The sequence below is a fragment of the Rhipicephalus microplus genome, chromosome 7, assembly GCF_043290135.1.
Source record: "Rhipicephalus microplus isolate Deutch F79 chromosome 7, USDA_Rmic, whole genome shotgun sequence".
Taxonomy (NCBI): domain Eukaryota; kingdom Metazoa; phylum Arthropoda; class Arachnida; order Ixodida; family Ixodidae; genus Rhipicephalus; species Rhipicephalus microplus.
In genome coordinates this window covers 101,635,898-101,658,996 of record NC_134706.1, presented here as the reverse complement: position 1 = coordinate 101,658,996, position 23,099 = coordinate 101,635,898, and the positions used below count along the sequence as shown (strand labels likewise).

Below are 23,099 nucleotides of genomic sequence, written 5' to 3'. Positions count from 1 at the left end.
ATCCTGCTCGGCAGCTCTGAGGGTATATGTGTGCTTGTTCGTAGTGATCAGTGGGCAGTTGCGCACTATGCTATCCCGAAGGCTTGCCGCTGTTCGGGTTTCGTTTGACGTTCATAGTACATACAAGTTTTTGATCTAAAGCAAGAATCGCACGACATCTCAGATACATGCCACGAGCTCGCTATCTTTCAGGTCATAAAGATGTTTCACAAAGCTTCACAGATGGTGGCAAATTATCCAGCATTTGCTGTTTGCTTCATAAACGCTTCTTGAAAGGCTTGGTATGTTTTCTACTAGATGGATATAGTTGTTCAATTTCAGAGCTGTTTGAAAGTTCCTGTATGCTTTAGCGGTGATGGCTGCACTTTCCCGGTCTTTCTGATGTAGCTTCATGGCCTCCAAAATGTGCCTACGAATCACCAAATGGGCTCGTTTTTGTCGTGATACCTCTCGAACAAAATGCGTTAAGGAAAATCCTTCCACTACATGGCCTTTATGTAGTGTTTGTCCAGTAGTAGCTGCAAGTAACGTCGTAGGTTTGTGGAATGACTCCTGCTTGCCACAAAAACGGTCCGGGTTTCATCCACAACAGGACCGATGATTTTATTGTTTATTTCATTAGATTTTTTCTCAATTTTTCACTCACAACCAACGGTACCAACACCGCCGTTGGAATTTCTACGAAACGAGCTCTCAACGCTATCGCGTCAATACCATTGACGTTTTTGTCACGCACACTCAGCAACGAAATTTGCTTGCCTTATTCATACTCACTCCAGGCATGTCATCTATTTCTCAAAAGCGCATAAACGATGAATATTTTTTATTCTGATATGTCCAAAAGTATTTTGAAATATGTATGCACGTACAAAGCAGTATGTAAAGGTACTTACGTCTTCTAAATAGCCATCCAGTCCCTCTGTGCGGTACCATTTCCGTCCATTGACCCGAAATAAAAAATAAGAGAGTTCAATGCGTGTCACCAATAGAAACTAGCTGACGCATTACGTGCTACTAAAATTAGAAAAACAATAAATAGTTCTAAAACATAATTAGGTAGTTATATTTTATCAAACATAATACATGGATTACCGTTGATTGCTCTCGAGAGTTTAGCTGTACAAGATTAGTGAGATGACACCTTTCCGTAGAGGTTTATAAAAGAGAAACCTAATTTTACTAACTAAAGTATGTAATATTGCTCTACTATAGTATGTAATGGCACCGGGCTTAATACTAAGGCCGGGTTTTAGGTGCCACCCTCGGGTTTAGCCGTCCCTGATAATCACTCAGTCGTTAAGATTGTTCCGCACTTGTTGTGCGATATATATGTATGTTCAACAGGTTTCATTCAGAAAACGCCTTTTCATGTGAAACAAGCAGGCTATTTCGAGAGTTGCAATGCAGGGCAAGTGCTTGTTTTGATTGTTGCATATGAGGCTGATATATTAGTCACCTGTACAGTTTACATCTCATTGTGCTTTTGTTTATTGATTACATTTGTCATCAACTTCATCCGGAACGTTATTTTGTAGCATTAGTAATAAATGAAACAGTAAATATTGATATCAAAGTTTTATATCTATATATTGGTTAGCATGAAAATTGCGATCACACAGCTTCAAAGCATGGCCAAGTTTCCTAAAATTTCTTTAAACTCTGCGGGTAGTGTCGTTACAGAGAATTACTATAAAGATGCGTTGGCTTTCTGTTGCTCCATCACACATCCTATTGATCATGTACTGCGAGTTGGACATGCACAGCCACTTTGTGGGCCCACATTCTAAACATCAGAGATTGCGCCACGTACTAATGTATAGTGCGGAAACTCTAGGATTTGGATCGAACCATGGCCACACGGTCACATTTAACCCAAGCACAGACGGCTAAATCAGATACGGTTTTGAAGAGCATTTTATAGCATGACTCCGCTACAACAGTCGACTGTATTCGAACCTACGACCAACCAACCGGAGAGTATGTATAGACGATGGTATACAAGGAAGCATGGTCTCGAAAATTAACGCTGTTGAGGCTTGTAGCGCTAGGGTTGTCTTTTTCATGAAGTTTCCTTCTGTGCTCGGGTTCGGGTGGCTCCGCAAAAAAGTGCCCTTCCTAGCGATTTGCCAACAAGCCCAATCTGCGACTTTTTGTCATAATAAAGAGTGGCACGATATTTTGGCACAGGTGGAACAAAGCGATGAACTGGAAAGCTATGTTCATTCTGAAAAAAGTCCACAATGTCGTTTGAACTTCGTTCCTACGAGTACGTTTGTAAACTCCGACTGTGGACGCTTTAACAGTTGACAAGGCAGATTTTGTGCACCATGGCTGCTTGCTCAAGATGGGCAACTCTTGCGCGGCAAGATATCTGATGCAACAAAACGTGACATGTTTGATGTCTTGAAGGTTTTAGTTTTCAAACAATACCATGTGAGGAAATGAACTGTTAACTACGTCACAATATTTCAATTTCTTTCATCTTAAATTACTGATAACTTCGGTTCCGAAGATTCTGCATTGTGGAAAGAGTAATAATATAGAAGTACGTACAAAGTAAAGGCTACAAGAAGTGCAGCAATAAAAACTTACTCAAGTTCTTCGGTATTATGAACTTTATATGGGCGGTGGTGGGGTATATGAAAATAATGTTGTAACAAATACAACAAACAAGCTTTAATTTGACGCTTATTTATTCGACAAATGATACAAGTCGGACGTACATCTGATGACGGCAAACATAAGTGTTGTTTGAAGGGATCGTATGCCACAATTTCATCATAACTTTTTCATCGGTTATTCTGGTGCTGTGGTATGCGCAGCTTTTGTTCCGCCAAGGGAAACGTCAATATTGAAGCTGGTATAAATTGATAAGTGGGAAAATGTACCTCTACTACAGACTGCGGCGACATGCGTCTGCTCTTTTCGCTATGGAAACTGAGGTAGTGTCGTGTGACGTGACGACAAAGACTATCAGGTTCTCAATGGCTTGAGATGACAATTAGCGTTCAATAATCATGTGGTGTTTGCTAGGCTATATGAGCGAATTCTAATTACAGTACAAATCTCCTTGTTTGTATTCTGAGAAAGACAAAATTCTGTTTCTAAAGAACTACCATAAAAACAAGCGAACATGACACTTATTTCTGTTGCCAGCGAGCGCAGCTATTGTACGCCAGCAACCAAAGGCGTAATCGCATGCTAAAATTTAGCGAGTCAAAAATGCAGTTATGGGATTGCATGAAAGTCAAATAATGCTTACGTTAAAGTGTAACGTACAGAGCGTGACCATGGGAGCATCTGCTACCCGACGCACGTCACGTGTTTGGTCGTAACCAAGCTAACGCCCAACGTTGCTAACCAGGCCGTCAACAACAGTGATATCAAGGTACTGCGGGAAGGCCACAAAAGGTGGCACTTCCAGTGTGCGATCATGAGACCCGCGTTGTGATTGAAAGTGGTATTTGACGGTAGCAGATGAGCGAAATATGAAAGAGAACCTTTCTCGTCTGCTCGAGTTTCAAACGCTGAACACTCATATCTTCACTTTTCTGGCACCAATTTTTATCATTCTTGTTGCATTCTTATCAGCAATAATTATTTCCGGCGTCATGGCGCTAAATAGGATTGCTGCGAATGTGTTGTAAAAACTCTTCATGTACCCAAACTTGTTAATTGGAATATATTTTCAGCAACTCGCTAAATTGGGGCAATCGTGGTTGTTCACCAACGCAAAATAGCCGTCAACCAACGCAAAGAGCGGATATCATGTCCGCCAACGAACAAAACGTCCGTAGGCCATCATAAAAGTTTGGTGGCTGCCCACTATTTTAGCCTAATTACGTGTTTGTGATAAAAAAGGCTTCAGCAGCTCTACCAATCGATTATTCTTTTAGGGGCGAAGCTCGTTAGGGCGTGGGCTGTGCGTCCCCTGTAGCCTGTATGTAGCCACCTCTAGTTTAGTTCTTGCAGTGTTCACTAGAAGGCGGTACCGTCCCCTGTATGTAGCCACCTCTAGTTTAGTTCTTGCAGTGTTCACTAGATGGCGGTACCGTCTCCCGTATGTAGCCACCTCTCGTTTAGTTCTTGTAGTGTTTACTAGATGGTGGTACTTGTAGCTGATGATGAAAAGATGCAAGATGTTATAAACTAGAAAGCGGTACTTGTAGTTGATGAAAGACGCGAGATCTTATAAAATAGGAATGATGTCACATATGGCGCGTGTCATTGGTTGAAGGCAATCGTTCGATTTAGTGCGGCGACGTACGCTAGGGGGAACGTTGTAATAAAATCCGTTCGCTGTTGGCGCGCGCTCGGAGTCGCCGGATGGATAAGGCTGCACAGCGGAGAGAGCGCAAGGCGGCAGCAGCGCGCGCACAGTTTACCGATGAATCCCTCCGGAGCTTCGCCCATTCATCATCATTCACCCCGTGAATATGCCGTAATTTTTTTATTTTCAAATCTGCATGGTGCGTCTGAAGTGCTTGGACACTATCAATTAACGACTGGAGTCAAACCTATAAAAATATATAAAGCTTAAGTGGTTGCTTGGGCGTGTTGGTACGACTTAGTTGAAATACAAACAACGCGAAAACCGACAGACCAGATGACAACGATCTGTATGTGTACTTTCTGTCCGGTCGACTGGTTTAAAAATGTGCTGAAGATAGCCGAACGCTACACTAAGGATATACAGCTTGACGCTGTTACACCCGTCGTTGACGGACATCTCCTCCACCTTTCGGAGTCTAGAAGAGGGCTTCTGAAGCGGTGGAAGTGGCAAAAACTGAACGGAAATTTACGAAAACGCATTTATCTCCTCACCAAGAAGTCTCAAGATCATGCGAACCAATTAGCCAGACAGAACTGGCACGCTTTCTGTGACAAACTACAGGGGTCTCGGATCACCAAGAAGACCTGGCATCTGCTACGCACGCTTTTAGCCACACAATCTTCCAAAGCAGCACAAAAGCGTCACCCTCAGAGGCTTATTCGAAACTATGCTGGTACAGAAGAAAACCACCTAAAAAAGTACGAAAAATGCTGTGGCGCTGCACCCACTGGGGCTTCAACTCACACCGAATGGTACGCTGGCGCAACAAACACTGCTGCTCGGTAGAGAACGCGTCCTAAAATAAGTACAAAAAAGGTCTGTGTCGATGCACTCACTGGGGTTTCAATTCACACCAAAGAGTACAGTGGCACAACAAACTCTGAGCTCGACCAGCCCTTCAGCCAGGCTGAACTGCACACCGCCCTAATGAAGTGTACAGGAAATACCAATCGCGGAATAGCTAGGATTGTCAACAAGCACTTACGCAACCTACCACGCCCGGCCACCACGGGTCTTCTCCAATGTTGCAATGACTGCTGGGATAAAGGAGAGCTACCTTCGGTATTGAAGCAGCCAGAAATAACCATGATGCCTAAGCTTAACAAAACAGTCTGCATCGAGAACCTACACCCTATTTCTTTCACCTCATGCGAGGAAAAGCTGTTCGAACTGATGGTGCATGACCACTTGACCCTGTACCTAGAAAATAGTGGACACCTACCGGACACAATGTTCGGCTGCAGGCAGCATCTTTCGACGCCAGACGGGCTCTTACTACTCAATGAAGACTTCCTTGATCACCTGATCCATCGAAGCAAGTATTTTATAGGCGAAGTCGGCGCAGAGGCAGCATTCGATAACGTCAGCCACGGCGCGTTCCTCAACAACCTCGAAGCCATTGGCTGCGGCATTGGAACCTAGGCGTACTTCAGAAACTTTCTGACGGACCGTACGGCAACTGTGGGCTTATGCAACTACCGCAGCAAAAGCTTCTAACTACCGAAAAAAGACACGCAAATGGGTTCAGTCAACTCGCCGTTACTTTTAAGTGTGGCCATGATCAATCTGGCAAAAACTCTACACAAAATACCAGATTTACGATACGCGAACTACGCTGATCACATTACGCTAGGGACCAGGGCTTCGAACACTGGGAGACAAGAGACCTTCCTAAAACCGCCGTAAATACCATCGAACGCTATCCCCGAAACTGCGGTCTCTGCTGTGCCCCCAAAAAATCTGAGCACCTCGTCTTCAAAGCGAGAACAAGAGACAGCCCCTTCTATACGAGGAGCCCGACTTTAGCGTAACCCTGAATGGGACAATATTTCCAAAAGTCGACACGCAGTGAGTGCATGGAGTTCACATCTGCCAGGGTGGATTGGGTGCTGCCCCCATACCTACACTTTGACAACACTATCACAACTTACGCACATCGTCAAGAGCATCGCGAACCAATCACACGGACTCAAAGAGCATGACTGGTTACGCTCAATGCAAGCTCTGTTAACCAGCCGCATTATTTAGGGCACGCCATACCTGAATTTGAAAACAGCTGAAACAGAAAAACGTAATATCATCATGAGAAAAGCCACTAAAGTAGACCTGGAAATTCTTCCAATGACCACCACCACACGTCCCCTGAAGTTGGGCATCCACCACACGTGGCAAGAGCTTGACGACACGCATAACAGCCAGCTGGACAGGCTGAAGCTGACGCCCACGGGGAGGTCAATGCTCCGGTACCTCAACTACAGTGACACGTTCATCGCTGATGCAGACCGAAAAAAGTGCATGCCGCTGTACGTTAGAGAGTCGCCGTCCATCGCTCCTATTCCACGCAATTTGCATCATGCTTTCGACAAACGTAGACGCAGAACGAGAGCTCACGCTATTCAACAAAAGTTCAAGCAAGAGCAGGACGCCCGCTACACTGACGCGGCCAAGTATCCGCATAGAAATGCATTCGCTGTCAGCGTCGTAGATTCTCAAGGCCGAAAATTACGTTGGCCACGTTCAATGCACTCAATTCTGACGCAGCAGAAGAATGTGCAATCGCTCTCGCAACCACTAAATGTACAGACGCTGCGGTAATGGTCACCGACTCGGAAGCTTCCCGCTGGTTGTGCTAAGAGTCGTATCTCAGCGATCAATGTTTTTAAACGGCGAAGCACTCCACTGCCATACACTTGTATCTTGTTGGTGCCAGGACACGAGGGTCTGCTGGGAAACGAAACGGCCCACGTCGCTGCCTGTGAGCACGTCAGCCGGGCTGCCCTCTGCCCACATGACATCCAACTCGTCGTCTAAGAGACGGAGGTTGGTCAAAACACCTCTTCGTCGTTACCCCAGCCTTACAGGCTGGAGCAACAAGTATACCTTCCACCACACCCAAGATAGAAAAATTACGAAAGCGTGATACTGATACTCCTGCAAGGCAACACATACACACATGGAGCCATAATGCACCGTCTCTACCTAACGAGATATAGCTCTCTGTGTCCGCTCTGCAGCGTACCGAACACCCTGGCACACTAGCTTCTTACGTGCCAGTTTAATGCCAGACGTAATCTGCAACAACACACGACTGATAATGAGGCAGGACGGACAAATGAAGACCAAACCGAAACGGGGGGGGGGGGCTGAAGCTCGCCGTCGATGACCTGGAATACCAACAATTCGTCGCCAGGGCCAACAGGACAGTAGAAGCCAGAGGGTTCCAGGATTAAAGATCCCTCCCACCTCAGGGTAACACGGGACACTACTCGGGGCACAGTTTCAAAAATAAACGCTCCCTTCTCTCTCTCTTTCTTCTTTTTCTCTGTCTCTCTCATTTTTCGCGCTGTTTGTTTTTTTCGGAAATCATTTTCGTTACTTATCACATCAATTTAGAACTGCGTGGTCGTCATGATGGTGCTTGCAATACTCAGCAGTTTCTTTGCGAATCTAGACGTTGCCCACGCGCATCCAGCTCTGCCTGGCCTCTATATATGGTCGTGCTGACTATGGCTTCACCGACAACGAACTTGGTACTCAATACAGTTCCAAGTATCTAATGCGAGTCAAATTACGACGCAAGAATTCTTAAGCAGGCGAAACTGCACTCGCTCGGGAGTCATGAAAAAGTCACAGAATTGGGCACTTAAATGACGCGTCCTCTGACGAACTTCGCTAGCAGAGAAGGGAAAGCGCGCCCGCCGCTGTCACCTGCCTTTCGTTCAAGGCCACTCCACGCTGAATCGCTGTTCGCGCTTCACGTGCAAATGCGTGTGTTTCTGCGCACCTTCGCCGTCTTCGAGTTACAACGCGATAGCGTTAATGAGCTAGTTTCGCAAAAATGGCGGCATCGGTGTCATTGAATGTGAGCGAAAAAACCACCAGGCCTGCGCGGAACGCCCAGCACAGTCACAGCGAAAACTGGAAAAGTGGCTTTGCAGAGCCTTTGTTAAATACTCTTTGAGTAGTTGCTACAAAACGCTTGCAGGGTACCCACCAGGCCATAAATCATCGTAATTTTTTGTGATATGAAGGCATTCCCTGTGCTTTCATTCGTCGTTCTTTAAAGAAGAATGGTACCCACTACATGCCTGTAAAAAAATGTGAAAAGTATTTTTGTGGTGGCTGAAGAAGAGACGATGTATTCCTGAAGCTTTTCTGAAAGATTACATCATCCGTTTGCCCAATCGTTACGTAGTTTGTATTCTGTGACGCCTGGTCTGCATTGCTCATCTACGATGGTTCATTATTCATAATACCGTGATTTTTTTCCGCATATCAAGCCTCTGTAAGGTCTGTTTACAATGGAGTTTCAAGCCGTGGCGTGGTTCAATGATAGATTATGGGGCTGACACGCAGGACAACCGGGTACGTGCTACGTTGTTTTTTGTTGATTTTCATTTACTTTATTTTCTAATTTCGCTCAATAGTGGTTTCGGACAGCGTCGTGGTGGCAGAAAAACGGCACCTGCCGCCCTTCTTGAGATCTTGGAACAGTCTTCGCTGTATAATTGACTCTGTTCGTGACCACAAAATCACGATGCAAATAAAATGATCTGGTATATTTACCTTGAGCCACCACTGTATCTGTCCTTGCAAGCTTTCAGCGCTTCACGTCATGCTCACCTAAATATGTTCATGCGTGTGTGTGTGTGTGTGTGTGTGTGTGTGTGTGTGTGTGTGTGTGTTTCTGTGTGTTTTTTTGTGCGCCTGTGAACGCGCGAGTTTGTCTGATCAGCTGACAAGTAGTTGAGACAGCGTGGAGAGATTGAAGGCGCAGCGCGTGGTAGCATACCTGGCCATTTCATGTTGTCCTAGCAAAGTTTGCCACCAAGTTCACCGGAACAGGGCCGCCAGACTATGTCCCTGTTCGAGGAGAGCTTCTCGCCAAACATTGTCACGAGGCATCAGCTCTCACTTCTTCCTCGGCATGGCGTGAGCCAATGCTTCCAAACTCAATGACCCACTAAAGCATTGAGAACAACTAGTCCTTGCACAAAGCCTACCCTCTGTTGCCGTTTGTCTCAACGCACTTCTGCCGTGCCCCGAAGAACACCCGGTCGAAATACCCAAAGCACACTCCATCGCGGTGTGAAAAGCGCGCGCCGACACCGAGGAGTGGGCACCGCCAGTCAACGCGAGGAAGCTAAGATCGCGAAGGGGTTTGCAGCCACTTGCTAGGAGTCTTTCTTCGCAAGGCTTTCTGCACATGCTCGCACACAACATGCGAGTGAAAAGCGAGGGGCACCTGCATGTGCATGTGGTAGACGTCGTCTGCTCGTGGACCCTTTAGCAGGTCGTTTAGAGCGCTGTACAGCCTATAATTTTGGCAGTGTCAGTTGGTAACTGCAGCCAAAATATCTGTCACGCGTACTAATTGATGATTCAGACAATAATCTCCAAAGTTTTACTACGTACGAGGCGATATTGCTGTTTTACAGCGAAAGTTTTATATGGCTAGGAGAAAAAAAAGTTGTTCGTCAGAGGTGTCACGAGCAGTCTCCAATCGCTGTACCATCTGTTACGTCGTTCGCAGCGTTGCGCCCTAGCATGGCCACCAATGGTTGTATTGTAAGTGACATCATCCATCCCTCGCAGCTGGGCTAGCCGGGGTGCCGAGCACAGCATCATTTTCTACTAAGACCTTCCATATGAGTAATCAACGGACAACCTAAGAGCCCCGATAGTTCAAACGTGAGAGGGCCTGCATTCGGCGGGCCTAGGGTCAAGTCCGGGCTTACAAACAGGTAGTAGAAGCCGACTGTCGAAAATGCGTATCGTTGTTCCAGGAGCCGATAGTAATCGCACGAGAATAGAACGATGACGCAGAAGCAAGAAAGACACGAAGGATTTTCTTATTGACTTTTCTGTGCCTTTTTCGGTGCTTTTGTTTTTCCCGTTAATCGTGTATAGCTCTTCGTGCCACGTGCTTTTTGTCACATGGTTTACTGTCTCCTCTATATGTTTTCGCGCTCTGCGCAATAAACTCAGTTGGAAGTTAGCGCTCTTGTCCTTCGTGTCCTTCTTGTCTCTGCGTCGATTATGTGCTCTAGCGCTATAGCTATTGTCATGTCATAGCAAGTAGCCCAAGCTGCCACGCTCCGGGAGTCTTCCAAGCTGCGATAAATTACGATTGAAAATACAAGCGCTGATGGTAGGTAGATCGTGCTGTGCTGAGCTAACTTGGGAAACAAAACGCGATGTCCTTTTTTCACTGGTAATTCTACCTAAGTTAAAATGGTGGTTCAAGAGACGTATTGAGAGCGGACAACATTGTTGCATCGGTACATTTTAAGGGTCACTCTTGTTAACAACAGCACCAGATGCGTTTATTAGCGCAACGAAAAAGTCTTGGTGCAAAGTATGTGTTGTCGAGTTGTCCTCGCTATAAAAACGAGATCACCTTTTATGTTCAACTAGCACATGGGGGTGTTCTTTTGGGGCTATTGAGCTTTGTCTTGAAAGAGGTGCCCTTTGTCGTGTGTAACTGCGCGTGAATGCTTTTCATAAACAAGGTCCCTTTCCAAAAAGACTATTGAGCTTCGTTGTTCAGAGGCTATACCTGGTCAGTCACAGGAAAACACGAAACATGTTGCCTTGATATTGTTGTGTTCCTTCATCCTTTCTTTCCACACATCTTCGGTGATTACGCCTAAAAATCACGCATCGTTTGCTTCAACAATAGCTTTGCGCTCAATGAGGTCAGTATTTGTACTTACCGCAATATCTGTATTGCACGCAAAGACCATCTTTACGGCGATACTCTCCAGTATTGCAGACGCAATCATCAAATCCTACAGTGCAACTCTCAGTTTTTTTATTATTTGGGCAGTAAAACTCCTTTTTGATGCCATCGGAGCAGGGCTCGTGAACTTCATAAGGCCTGCACTCTGAAGGAATAAAAACAATACCAAGCACATATCATAAAAAATTCTGATTTCATGGAACACATTGGTATCTCATAAGTTTGTTACTGTACTCACTCTCTTAGTCTACGCGTTAGAGTAAACGAGGCTAATTGAATCACAAAACACTGGATACTCTAAACGCAGTGATAAGCAAATCAGCAGTGGTAACTGGAAGGCAAGAGATTGATCTGGGTGTTATTTCTTGTAGATTCAAAACACAAAATTGGAATACTTTTCATATGACTCGTTATTAAATTCTAGTCACGGTAGCTGATATTGATGGCTAGGGATCTGAAGGAACTGCTCATGGTTGCTCTGTACAAGTTCACGAGGATAGATACTGCACATTGTCAAAATTTCAGTGACTCTCGACTTCGGTGTGCTTTATAATAATATAATGCTTGTTAAACATATTATTTCAGAAATTGTATGGATATTAGAATAACATGTACGCGAATGTTTGAACTTGAAAGGCTGTCTGTTCAGTGCTTTGAGACTGCAGTTTAACCCACTATTTACGCAAGGATAGCTGAAAGGGTAGCCAGTATATTTTTCCAGCTCAATAAGAGGGTAATCACTCAAGGAGAGAAGTGTCACGGAGTTCACTTTCTAGCAGTCGCATAATCTACACTTTTTCCTATGCAGAAGTGTAGATTGCAACACTTCAGGAACTCGAGAGGCAAAGCCTTTAGCTTGAACCTTGAACGACCGAGAACGTCCCAGTGCCCTTTGTGCGTTTTTCACAGCAACGATGCACTCACAAGATTTATATTCCCACAAAATAAGTAGAAATCGGGCAGCCATTCTCCACTGCGCTGACTCAGAAATCAATTTCAGTGCGTAAAATTTGTGTGAGAGACCAGGGCGTGGCTGGACCGTGTTGTGCATGCGACTCGGTAGGGCAGTGGCTAAAGCACCGTGCTCTTGCCGTCGTTGGAAGAGACGTCATGAGTTTGAATTCAAGCCCACGAAAATTATTAAGACTATATATTCTGCTTTTTTTCGTCATCTGTTCGTGTCACCGGTGTCATATACGCAACATAAATAATGTCGCCGTGGTTGCATTGCGCCAGCATGTGTGCTGGCAGTGCCCGTGCGAAGAATTTTCAACGCCATCAAAAGTTCGCGGAGAGGAGGGCTGCACCCTTTACAGATGCACTACCCTTCGCCAGCTGATGGGAGACGTCACAAATGCTCCAGAATTTCCTGTCCTACCAGACTGCGCTTCATATAAATTCCCATCGCATCGGTGGATTGAGCCAACCCAAGGCCGGCGAAGCACTCGGCGCTGGTACAGCCTGTGGTACTCTAAGAGCAAATAATATTTCTTGTACTGCCCTTTTGCTCAAACCAAACTTTATCTGAAAAGTGCCACTTCAGCTGACGAGGATTCAGCTCGACGCTCTCGGCAATTTAGCGGACCACCGGCCGTCTGAGTGAAGGCTAGGTACGGGAGCAGAGGGTGCTACTGTCCGACTCAGTCGTAAATGAAGCAGTGAGACATTGCAGAGTTTTCCTGCCCGGAAGGTGCAATGCTTTGACCTCGTGTTATGTAAAGACGCAATGCCGCTTTTTTTTCAGCAAGAAGGCCAATGACGCCCGTCTGGCTGATTTCCAAAGCTGAAAGTGGTATGCTAATGGCTCAGGCCGCCGTAATAAGGGAATGCCGGCAAGTCAGCCGATAAGTGGCAGCAACGATGTAGTGGCGTAGCCAGAACATTTCTCGGGGAGAAGGGAGGGTTTACAGCGATTCAATGGGGAGAGGGTGGCACAGGCATAAGCTTTTTTTTTGACATGTGTGTAGGTGGTAGTTCGAGCAGATTGCGCACATGTATATCAATGTCCAGAGACCACACCTCTACCCGCGTATCTTTGTGAAGAGCTAAGTAAAAGTAAACTGCTCGCAGTAAAATACAGTAAAGGACAGGTACAGTGACCGTTTAGAGCAACGGCCTCTCATCGCACCACTGAATAGGCTAGTCTACGAAAACGCGTCATTGAGACGACCATACCGATCGTAGACATAGTTAATTGTTTGTATTTGCTAAGCATATTGGCGGTGTTTTCGTCGGGGTGAAGTGCATTTGGAGCAGTATTTTGAAACTTATTTACTGCTCCAACTATGAATTAGAGCAGTAATATCAAACTTAAATAGATCACAACTTTTATCGTTAAGTGTGATTCTTAAACATAACTGTTTGGCTGCAACAGTGCTTTCTATTTAGGACAGATTCCCCGCCGCGGTGGTCTAGTGGATAAGGTACTCGGCTGCGGACCCGCAGGTGGCGGGATCAAATCCTGGCTGCGGCGGCTGCATTTCCAATAGAGGCGAAACTGTTGTAGGCCCACATGCTCAGATTTGGGTGCACGTTGAAGAACCCCACGTGGTCAAACTTTTTGGAGCCCTCCACTACGGCGTCTTTCATGATGATGAGGTGGTTTTGAGACGTTCAACCCCACTTATCTATCATATGAACGTTTCTTACCGCATGTCTATTGGAAAGATTTTTATGTTAACAATATATGTCAAGCTGCTCTGAGACAGTGATACATTTAAGTGAGCATTTTTGTCTTTAGTTTTCCAAGCGCGTCCAAGAATGTTTGTGATTCGCAATAAGTAATCCTTTCTAAGTTATGCTGCACGTTGGCAACACGATGCGCGCGCATCATTTTCCAGCAGATTTTATCGAAATATTGGTTCTCTTTACAGTTGCTCAGTGACTTTTGATATGAATGAAGTAATCCAATCGTACAGACATTTTTGTGTCCTCTGCGAGAGCAGGCTAACCATTGCTGACGAATGTTCACTTTGTCTCAACCGAAATCGCACCTGGCACCAGAACAAGCCTACTCACATGAAAGGTGCTTGTTCGCTCCGTATATGCGCGAGGAAACCAAAGTACGCTACAAAATGCATAATGTGCTTTTTTTCGTAGCTTTGGTTGCTCTGAACTCTACAGGAGAAAAGTACTCCCTATACAGCTTCCGCTTTCGAAATTGCTTAAATATAGCCCTGCGGACCTGTCCGTCACCCTAATGCATGTCGACGACCTTTAGGCTGGATTCCTCTCGATGCAGGAGTCTTGTATATATATATATATATATATATATATATATATATATATATATATATATATATATATATATATATATATATATATATATATATATATATATATATATATATATATATATATATACGACACCGCTGTAAAATCTGCCGAGGCCTCACATGTTGAAATGAGAATTCAGCGTGTCACATGAAGGCAGCTTCATCAAAGTAACATGCAAGTGCCTGGTGTGGGCGCAGCCGTTTAGGCTTTGGGTACTTCTGTCTTTTCTGCATTATCTAATGGGCGAGTTCCTCGAGTGTTTTAAAAGGCATCGGCTAACATTGAAGATGCTTTCTTTTCTTCTGCCGCAGAATAATCTCGAATCTGCCACTCTTCGTACTGCCGAGGAGTTTTCTGGCGTAGTATTTGAACATTATCTGAACTTCGGCATGGCGAGGAGATAGAACAGAATAGAAGAAAAAGGAAGGTAGGAAGGTCAACTAGTCCGGGATAATTCATCAGTTTCTGTACACATGGGAAAGGGACGGGGAGATAGAAAGAAGGGGAAAGAGAGAAAAATACAGAGAGATAGCACAAAACACAGCACGCGCGCAAGTACCTACAACTTTCTGGCGTGGAATGCGGCATCACTGTCACAGACACATAGCAACTCCGTCTTCTTCAATACCACAGCAGTTTATTGGTCACCTTCGGCTGCAATCTTCTAGACATGCTATAATAGATAAAACCGTTATTCGTCTAATGCTAATGTGCTCTATATTGAACGCCAGTGGTTGTCTCTGCACATCGTAGACCATACAGTCAGAAAGTAGTATGTGGGGCAGCCCCTTTTCACGATTACATATATCGTGGAGAGCATTGTCGGCTTTTGCAGTGCGAAAGCATATGGATTCGTAAAGGCCACACGTATCCATAAATTATAAAGCAGTGTAGCGTATATTTGGTGGAGCCAACTTGGCATACAGAGATACATCAAAGAGTGCAGGCGGTGTTGCTGAGTAATCTAGTTGATCTGGCTGCTTGGTAGTCAACATACAAAAAGATTTGTCTCCTGTGCAAGCCCTCGAAGGTTGCTGGCATCGTCATACCTTGAAAGTTGCATACCATCTTCATGTGTGCCGTCAAGAGCAGCCCGAGTGGCAATATCAGCGTGTCCGTTTCCTATGACGTCGCAGTGACTTGGAAAACCCTGAAACGTCACGTGGTGCCGTTTCTCATGTGATAGTTGGATAACCTGCCGAATTTAACACAAGAGCTGTTCGTTTGGGCGACGACGCAGTGCTGATAGCACAGAGTGCTGGGCCGCTTAGGATTTGATGAAGATCGACCACTGTTGAAGTTGTTCTCGACTAATTAAGCGAAGGGCAGCGAATACAGCAGCAGGTATTTACGCAGCTGCCGCGTTGGGAGTGGTCCGTTCTACAGCTGAAGGGAAGTTAGCAGTGTTGGCTGTGAAATGAAAGTAGGTGATGTGAGAAGCACTTAGGTTATCTGCGATGCAAGTGGTTGCCAATAGCCCCCATGTATGCCTGCCAATCGCGCACCATCTTCTTAAAAATCTGACAACTCTACCCGCGAAGACAGCTGCAATACAACGCTCCTTTTCACTACTGAAGTGCCTAAATGTGTATGTGAGAGCTACTAAAACAAATAAAGGATTCCTTGGCATCGCTCTTTCAAGCATTCACCATGAAATCCACGCGGAAGACATTCTCGCTGTTCTTTACCGGGAACGCGCCCCATCGTGGTGTTCTAGTAGCTAAGGTACATGGCTGCTGACCCGCAGGTCACGGCATTGAATCCCCGCTGCCGCGGCTGCATTTTCAATGGATGAGTAAAGTCTGTGTGTCTGTGCGCTCATAATCAAGAAGGTTTAGGGGCACAACCTTGAACCTCCCTCTAACCCACTTGCCTTCTCTGGGGATTCAGTAAGTTATCCTTAGTGACCAGCATTTACACTGCCGGCAGACTATATGCAATGTTAATTGCGTATAATCTGTTAATGTTGATTTCTTCTTTTTGATTTTAACTATGATAATATTAAACTCGGTTTGTTTCATTATTCACTGTGCTCCCTTCTTGTCCCTTGAGGTTACACCTATCATTTTTCTTTCTATCGCCCGCTGCGTCATGCTCTATTTAAGCTGAACCTTCTTTGTAAGCTTCCAGATTTCTTCTCAGTAGGTAAGTACCGGCAAGATGCAGCTGTTATATAACTTTCTCTTGATGAATAGTGGCAGTCTATCAGTAATGATTTAAGAGTGCTTGGAAAATGTGCTCCACTTCGTTCTTATTCGTCTAGTTACTTCAGTCCCGTGGTTCGGCTCTGCGGTCTTTACCTGTCCTAAGTGGACATAGCCTTTCACAATTTCAGGTGCACTACTACGCATCTCGAAGCGCTGTCGTCTTCCGAAGTTGCTGCAAATTACTTTCGTTGTCCGAAGAATACTCTTAAGACCTACTTTCCTGCTTTTCTTGTTTAACTCCGTAATCATGACTTGCAATTCATCTCCTGATTTACTCAGCAATTCAACGTCATAGGCGAAGTGCAGGTTACTAAGGTACTCTTTATTAACTCTAATGACTAACTGTTCCCAATCTACGCCTCTGAAAACTTCCTGTAAGCACGCAGTGAAAAGCATTGGGGAGATAGTATCACCCAATTTTAAATCCTTCTTGGTTGGTATTCGGTTTCTTTTTTTATTAAGAACTATGGAATCAGTGGATTCCCTGTATATTTTTTCAGGATATTTACATATGCTTTGTCGAAGCCCTGACTAAGCAGTGTCTGCATGACTGCTGATATTTCTGCTGAATTTAACGCACTCTCGCTATCTAAGAAGGCTATGTATCTTGTTTGGTTATATTCTGAGCAGTTCTCTATAACCTGGTTGATAGTATGGTCACAGCGTGAGAGTAGGCAGAGGGTATGAATATATTTAAAGAGAGTACAGGGTCGGCCACAGTGTCCTTGAACCTAGATGGTGGAGTGACAACAACACGAGCTTTTGTTCAATCGTCATCTCGTCGCAGTTACAGTGCAATTGTTGATGTTGATGATTTTTATCATATAGCCGCCGCCGGTGAAAACGCCGTCTCGGGGCTTAAGAAAGCGTGCGATCTTGCGCAGAGAAGTACGACTTAAGGCGGGAGACGTGAACAAGATCAGTGGACCGCAGAGACGATGAGGATAGAGTGTCTAAAGGGGCAATCTCATAGGTGACCTCAGAGAGTTGGCGCAAGACTTTGTAAGGCCCAATGTAGTGAGCGAGGAACTTCAAGGAGAGGCCAATATGACGAGAGAGATTCCAGATCAAGACGAACAATCTTGCGTAGAAAGAGACAGCTCTGTGACGGCTGTAGTAGCTATCATTTTCAGATAGCTACGAGGCAGAAAGGCGGTTCTGGGCAATCTGTCGGTTGCGTTGAGCCCGAGTTGTTGCATCGCGAGCGTAGTCGGTAGGCGTATGAGTATGCGACAGCAGAAGAATGTCACTAGGCAAAGTGGGGTGACGGCCGTCCAAGAGATAGAAGAGGGAAAAGCTAGCGTAGTCGTGTCATGACGAGTTGTAGGCAAGCGTCACCTAAGGCAAAGTGACATCCGAATCATGATAATATGCGGAGACATACATGAATAGCATTGTTGTCAATGTTCGGTTAAGGCGCTCAGTGAAATCATTTGTTTTCGGCTGGTAGGAAGTGGTGAGTTTATGACGTGTGGAAAACGAGCGAAGAATGTCGTCCACGACTTTGGAGAGAAATGAACAACCGCGGTCAGTCAGCAGTAGACGCGGCGCTCCATGGTGGAGAATAACGTCATGAAGAAGAAAGTCCGCGACATATCAGTAGCATAGCTTGTTGGTAGGGCTCACCTGATGGCAAAGCGTGTCGCGTAGTCTGAACCCACCACTACCCACTTATTCCCACTCAGAGACGTTGGAAATGGTCCAATTAGATCAAGACCAGCGCGGTAAACGTGGTCTGTTGGAATGTCATTAGGCTGAAGTGGCCTAGGTGGCACCAATGAACGATTCTTGAGGCGCTGGCAAGGCTCCAAAGACGCAACGTATCGGCACAAAGAGCGGTAAGACAGGCCAAGAAAAATCGACGCCATACGTGGTGAAACGTGCGGGCAACTCCAAGATGTCCAGTAGTTGGGGCATAATAATGTTGCTCGAGCACAGCAGCACGAATCGTTGCATAAAATACCAGATGTTCTGGGTATTTGGTGCTTGTGTTGTGCCGATAGAGAATTCCGTCATGAAACGTGAGCAGGCGAAGGGAAAGATCCGAGGTGTCAGAAGCTAGACGGCGTATGATAGGCCGCAAATTGGTATGACTGAGTTTTTCCCTACGTATGCCCGTGAGATTAGAAATGGCGAAGACAAATGCATCAGAATCATGCGCTGACATGCCAGGGGGATCGACGGGATGGCGAGATAGACAGTCGGCATCCTGGTGCATTTGGCCAGACCTGAAGATCACGTCAAAGCTATATTCCTGTAGCTTTAAAGCCCAATGACCCAGACGTCCAGAACGATCGTTCAGGGAGGAAAACCAGCACAGGGCGTGGTGGCCGTGATGACCGAATAGTGGCGGCCGAACAAGTATGGTTGAACTTTCCAACTTCCCATACAATAGCGAGGCACTCACACTCAGTGATGGAAAACTTGCGCTCAGATGGTGAGAAGAGGCGACCTGCGTAGGCGATTACACGATTCTGAACCTAAAGCCGCTGGGCGAAGACAGCGCCAATACCGTGTCCGCTGGCATTGGTGCGAACTTCAGTGGGCGCTGAAGGATCGAAATGACCTAAGATGGGCGGGGAAGTGAGTGGGGAAGATGGGCGGGGAAATGAATCGGCTTGCTGGGGACGCCAAGAAAACGGCGGGTCCTTCTCCAGTAGCTGTGCTGAAGGATGGGAAATGTCGGCGAAGTTGTGGACGAAACTCCGGAAATAAAAACAGAGGCCGACAAAGCTCCGTACATCTTTCGTGGTACGTGGTGTGGGGAAATTTTTGACGACGCGAATTTCGCCGGAATCGGGTTGCACGCCTTTAGCACAGACAAGAAGGTGACCGAAACAACATTTTTGGTGACAATGTTGTTTGGTGACCGAAACAGCATTTGGAAGAGTTGAACTGTAGGCCTGACTATCTGAAGACTTCCACGAAAGCTGACGGACGGCTAAGGTGACTTTTGAATGATGGCGGGAATACAGTAACGCCATCGAGATTACAGAGGCAGGTTGAGCATTGGTAATCCCGTAGCAGAAAGTCCATCGTTTTCTCAAATTTATCGGGAGCATTGCATAAGCCAAAAGGCGTTGCCTTACACTGCAAAAGTCCATCTGGTGTGACAAATGCCGTCTTTTCACGGTCTAATTCATTGACGGAAATCTTCCAGTATCCTGAATGGCGATCGATAGAGGAGAAGTAGGCAGACCTTTGCAGGCATTTGAGGGCATCGTCAATCCATGGCAATGGGTAGACGTCCTTGCGCGTGACCTTGTTTAAATTACGGTGTCAACGCAGAAGTACCATCGGCCATCCTTTCCCTTTTACTAGAACGACTGGTGAGGCCCATGGACCGCATGCTGATTCAATAAATTTTTTTGGGAGCATTTTATGTACTTCACGTTGGATGACTTGTCGCTCTGCTTGTGACACGCGATAAGGACGTCGTCGAATCGGACTGGCGTCTGCAGTGTTGATCGTGTGAGTAACAACCGACGTCTGACCTAAAGGGCTGTCGCCCCAGATGTCTCTGAAAAATGCCAAGATGTGCCGGAGATCGGCTTCCTGTGCTGGAACGACGTCTGGCGCGATCATCTTGTCAAAGTCAGAATGAGTGGAGCTCTGTGAAGAGGATGCAGTAGCGGGAAAGGAGCGTCAGCAGTGAATGCAGAAACAGAATGTTCAATGATGGAAGATTCGTTGGCTAGAGTCATGCCATCTAGAACAACTCGAGCACACCAGCTGAAGTTCAGTATCAGTAACGACGCCACAATATTCGTAATCGTCTACAGAGTATGAGGAAGAGCCACATTTCCGTCTAGTAACACGTTCATAATTGATGCCAGCACATAATCGCCATCGGGTACCGGAAGAAAAGACCTCATGATTACACAGGTAACGACTTGGAGTACTAGGCAAACGTACTCAACAGAACACAAACGCGGTTGAGGTGAAGTTGGAGTGTCATAGAAATAAGGTCGGTCAAGCAAACGCAAGCCTATTCCTCAGTCAAATAAGGCAGAGTGTGCGTCTAGAAAGTCCATTCCCAGGTTGAGTTCAAGAGAGCACTTTTCGTGTACGGCGAAAAGCATAGGTGAGAGCGGTCAGCAACACTACCACGTGTGCAGCACATCCCAAGCCCTGGAAAAGTTCTACCGTCGGCGACGAGAATGACCGGACCTGTGGGCGGTGTTAAAATCTCTTTAAAACCGCGGCGAATCTCCGAGTTCATCACCGAAATGTGAGACCCTGTGTCTACAAGGGCTACAACAAGTGCATCGTCTACTTTAACATCTGTTAGGTTGCGTCCTGTTGGCATAGTGAGAGGATTTGGCTGGCGAATGGTTAGTGTAGCATTACCTCTGGGGGCTGCATTGTCTAGTTTGCCTGAGCCACATGTGCAGTCAGCGAAGAGGACGGCGAAATTGGGGTGAGTGCGATGATGGGCGACGAGACAGCGCTGAGCGGGACTGATGGCGGAAAGGAAATGGTGACCGACAATGCACCATCGATGAACAGACACCACCGACTGGCCGAGGCAACTCGTGGCAAGTTCCGAAGTGGCCATAATCTGCCACTGCGTCACGGTTGTAGCCATACGAAGGCTGAGGCCAATACCACCTGCTATGGCAATAGCGGGCCACATGACCAACACGATGGCAGTTAAAGCAAATGGGCCGGTCATCAGCAGTCCTTCACTCAGCGGGATTGCGAGAGCACGCTAGAAGCCTGTGGCCTTGGGCGTAGGAAACTGGCGGACGGTGGTTCGTCGGTCGGGAGGGGGCGGCGGAGCACACAGATTCCAGGCCAACGTTTGAAAGCACTTGGTGAACGATGGCATGCACTAAAGGTACCAATTTGGAGCTGGACTCAGAGGCACGAGAGAATGTTGAAGCGGGAGACACAACTTCAAGTTCTCCATAATTGATGTTCGTGACGTGCTCTGCTGTCAGTGGTGCCGGTGGTACAGGCATGTCTTTGCACAACCATGTCGCTGGGGCTTTCGGAAGTCGAGTGAACTGATAGGGAATGCGTCGGCTTTTGGCGGTCTCAAACCGCTGGCACTCTACGTTAGTGGCATCTACTGTGTCACAGTCCTTGCAAGTTAGCCAATTGAACGCGTCATCGACAATGCCTTTTAATATGTGCGCCACCTTCTCGGACTCCTCCATGCCGTCGTCTCCTTTGCGGCGAAAGGCAAGCACGTCCAGTGTGTAAGACAGGTACGACTCTGATGACGGTTCAGCGCGAGATGCCAGCTCCTTCTTGGCCGCTGTCTTCCTGCCAGTCGATTTGCCGAACAGTGCAAGAATATTTCCTTTGCACGCGTCCCAGCTGCCAATTTCCGTTTCGTGCTTTCAAACCACACTTTGGCTGTCCCCTTCGGGTAAAATAGGATGTTCGTCAGCATGAGCGTTTCGTCCCAGCGATAATTCCTGCTTGTTCGCTTGTACAGCGGCAACCATTCCTCAATGTCAACTTTGTCGGTCCCGCAGAACGTACCAGGTTCTTTCAGCTGGGGCAGAACAACTATCGTTGTTGCGCTGGCCGCTGCGGGAGCTGCAGTGGGACACTTTTGTGCCGTTGTGGAAGAAACCAGGTGTCTGCTGCTGCGTGGCTCCATCTTGTTACCCAGCACCTCCACCAAAATGTAACGGGGTGAGAGTAAGCAGAGGGGAGAAATACATTTACAGGTTGTTCTTGGAGTACACAGTGTTCTAGAACCAATATGGCGGAGTGGCAACAAGAACTGGAGCTTTTGTTCAATCGTCATCTTCGTTGCCACCATGGTGAATTCGTTTATGTTAATGATGACTTGTATCAGTAAGAATGTGGTCGATCGTTGAGTAGCCTGTTCAAAATCCTGCTTATTCATTTGGTTGTTAAAATTTTAATGTTGTCTTAATGCTGCTAACAATTACCTTAGTAAATAGCTGGTAGACTACGGAGGGCAAGCTGGTCGGCCTGTAATTCTTCAAGTCCCCTTCATCTGCTTTCGTAAGATTTAGGATGGTATCAGCATTCTTCCAAGATTCTGGTATTCTTTCTGTCAGGAGACACCTGGTAAACAGGTTCGCTTGCTTTTCTAACACAATCTGTGCTCCATTTTTCAGCAGATCTGATGATACATCATCCTCGACAGCAGCTTCGCCTCTTTACGTGCTCTCCAAGACTTTTCTGACTTCTATCATTACTGCTGGGGTGTCATCTAAGTTACTGCTATTTATTAGATTAAGGTCGTGGTTGTGCTGGCTACAGTACAGATCTCTGCAAAACTCCTCCGCTAGTTTCACTATCCCATTCATATTGGTAGTTACATTGCCTTCCTCGTTCCTTAGTGCTTACATTTTTTTACCTATCGCAAGTTTTGTCTGCACTGCTTTGATGATTCCTTTGTTCTTCAGAGCGTATTGAATTCTTTTCACGTTAAACCTTCTTACATCGGGTACCCCACGCTTACTGATCTATTTCGAAAGCTGCACCAACTCTATTTCGTCTGTTTTACTTGAGGCTTTTAAACTTCGATGCTTCTTGATGAGATTCTTTGTTT

General features: G+C 46.1%; 1 protein-coding gene across 2 annotated transcripts in view; it reads right to left on the bottom strand.

The window, feature by feature from the left end:
- The window catches only part of LOC142767581 (uncharacterized), a 73,424-nt gene that overhangs the window by 44,803 nt on the left and 5,522 nt on the right, over positions 1 to 23,099 (bottom strand). For both annotated transcript variants that reach the window (XM_075869543.1, XM_075869544.1), the window contains exons 3-4: positions 11,050 to 11,220; positions 894 to 919 (exon numbers count right to left, since the gene is read on the bottom strand). In XM_075869543.1, the coding sequence (XP_075725658.1) occupies positions 894 to 919; positions 11,050 to 11,220 (197 nt within the window). The remainder of the gene's footprint in view (positions 1 to 893; positions 920 to 11,049; positions 11,221 to 23,099) is intronic.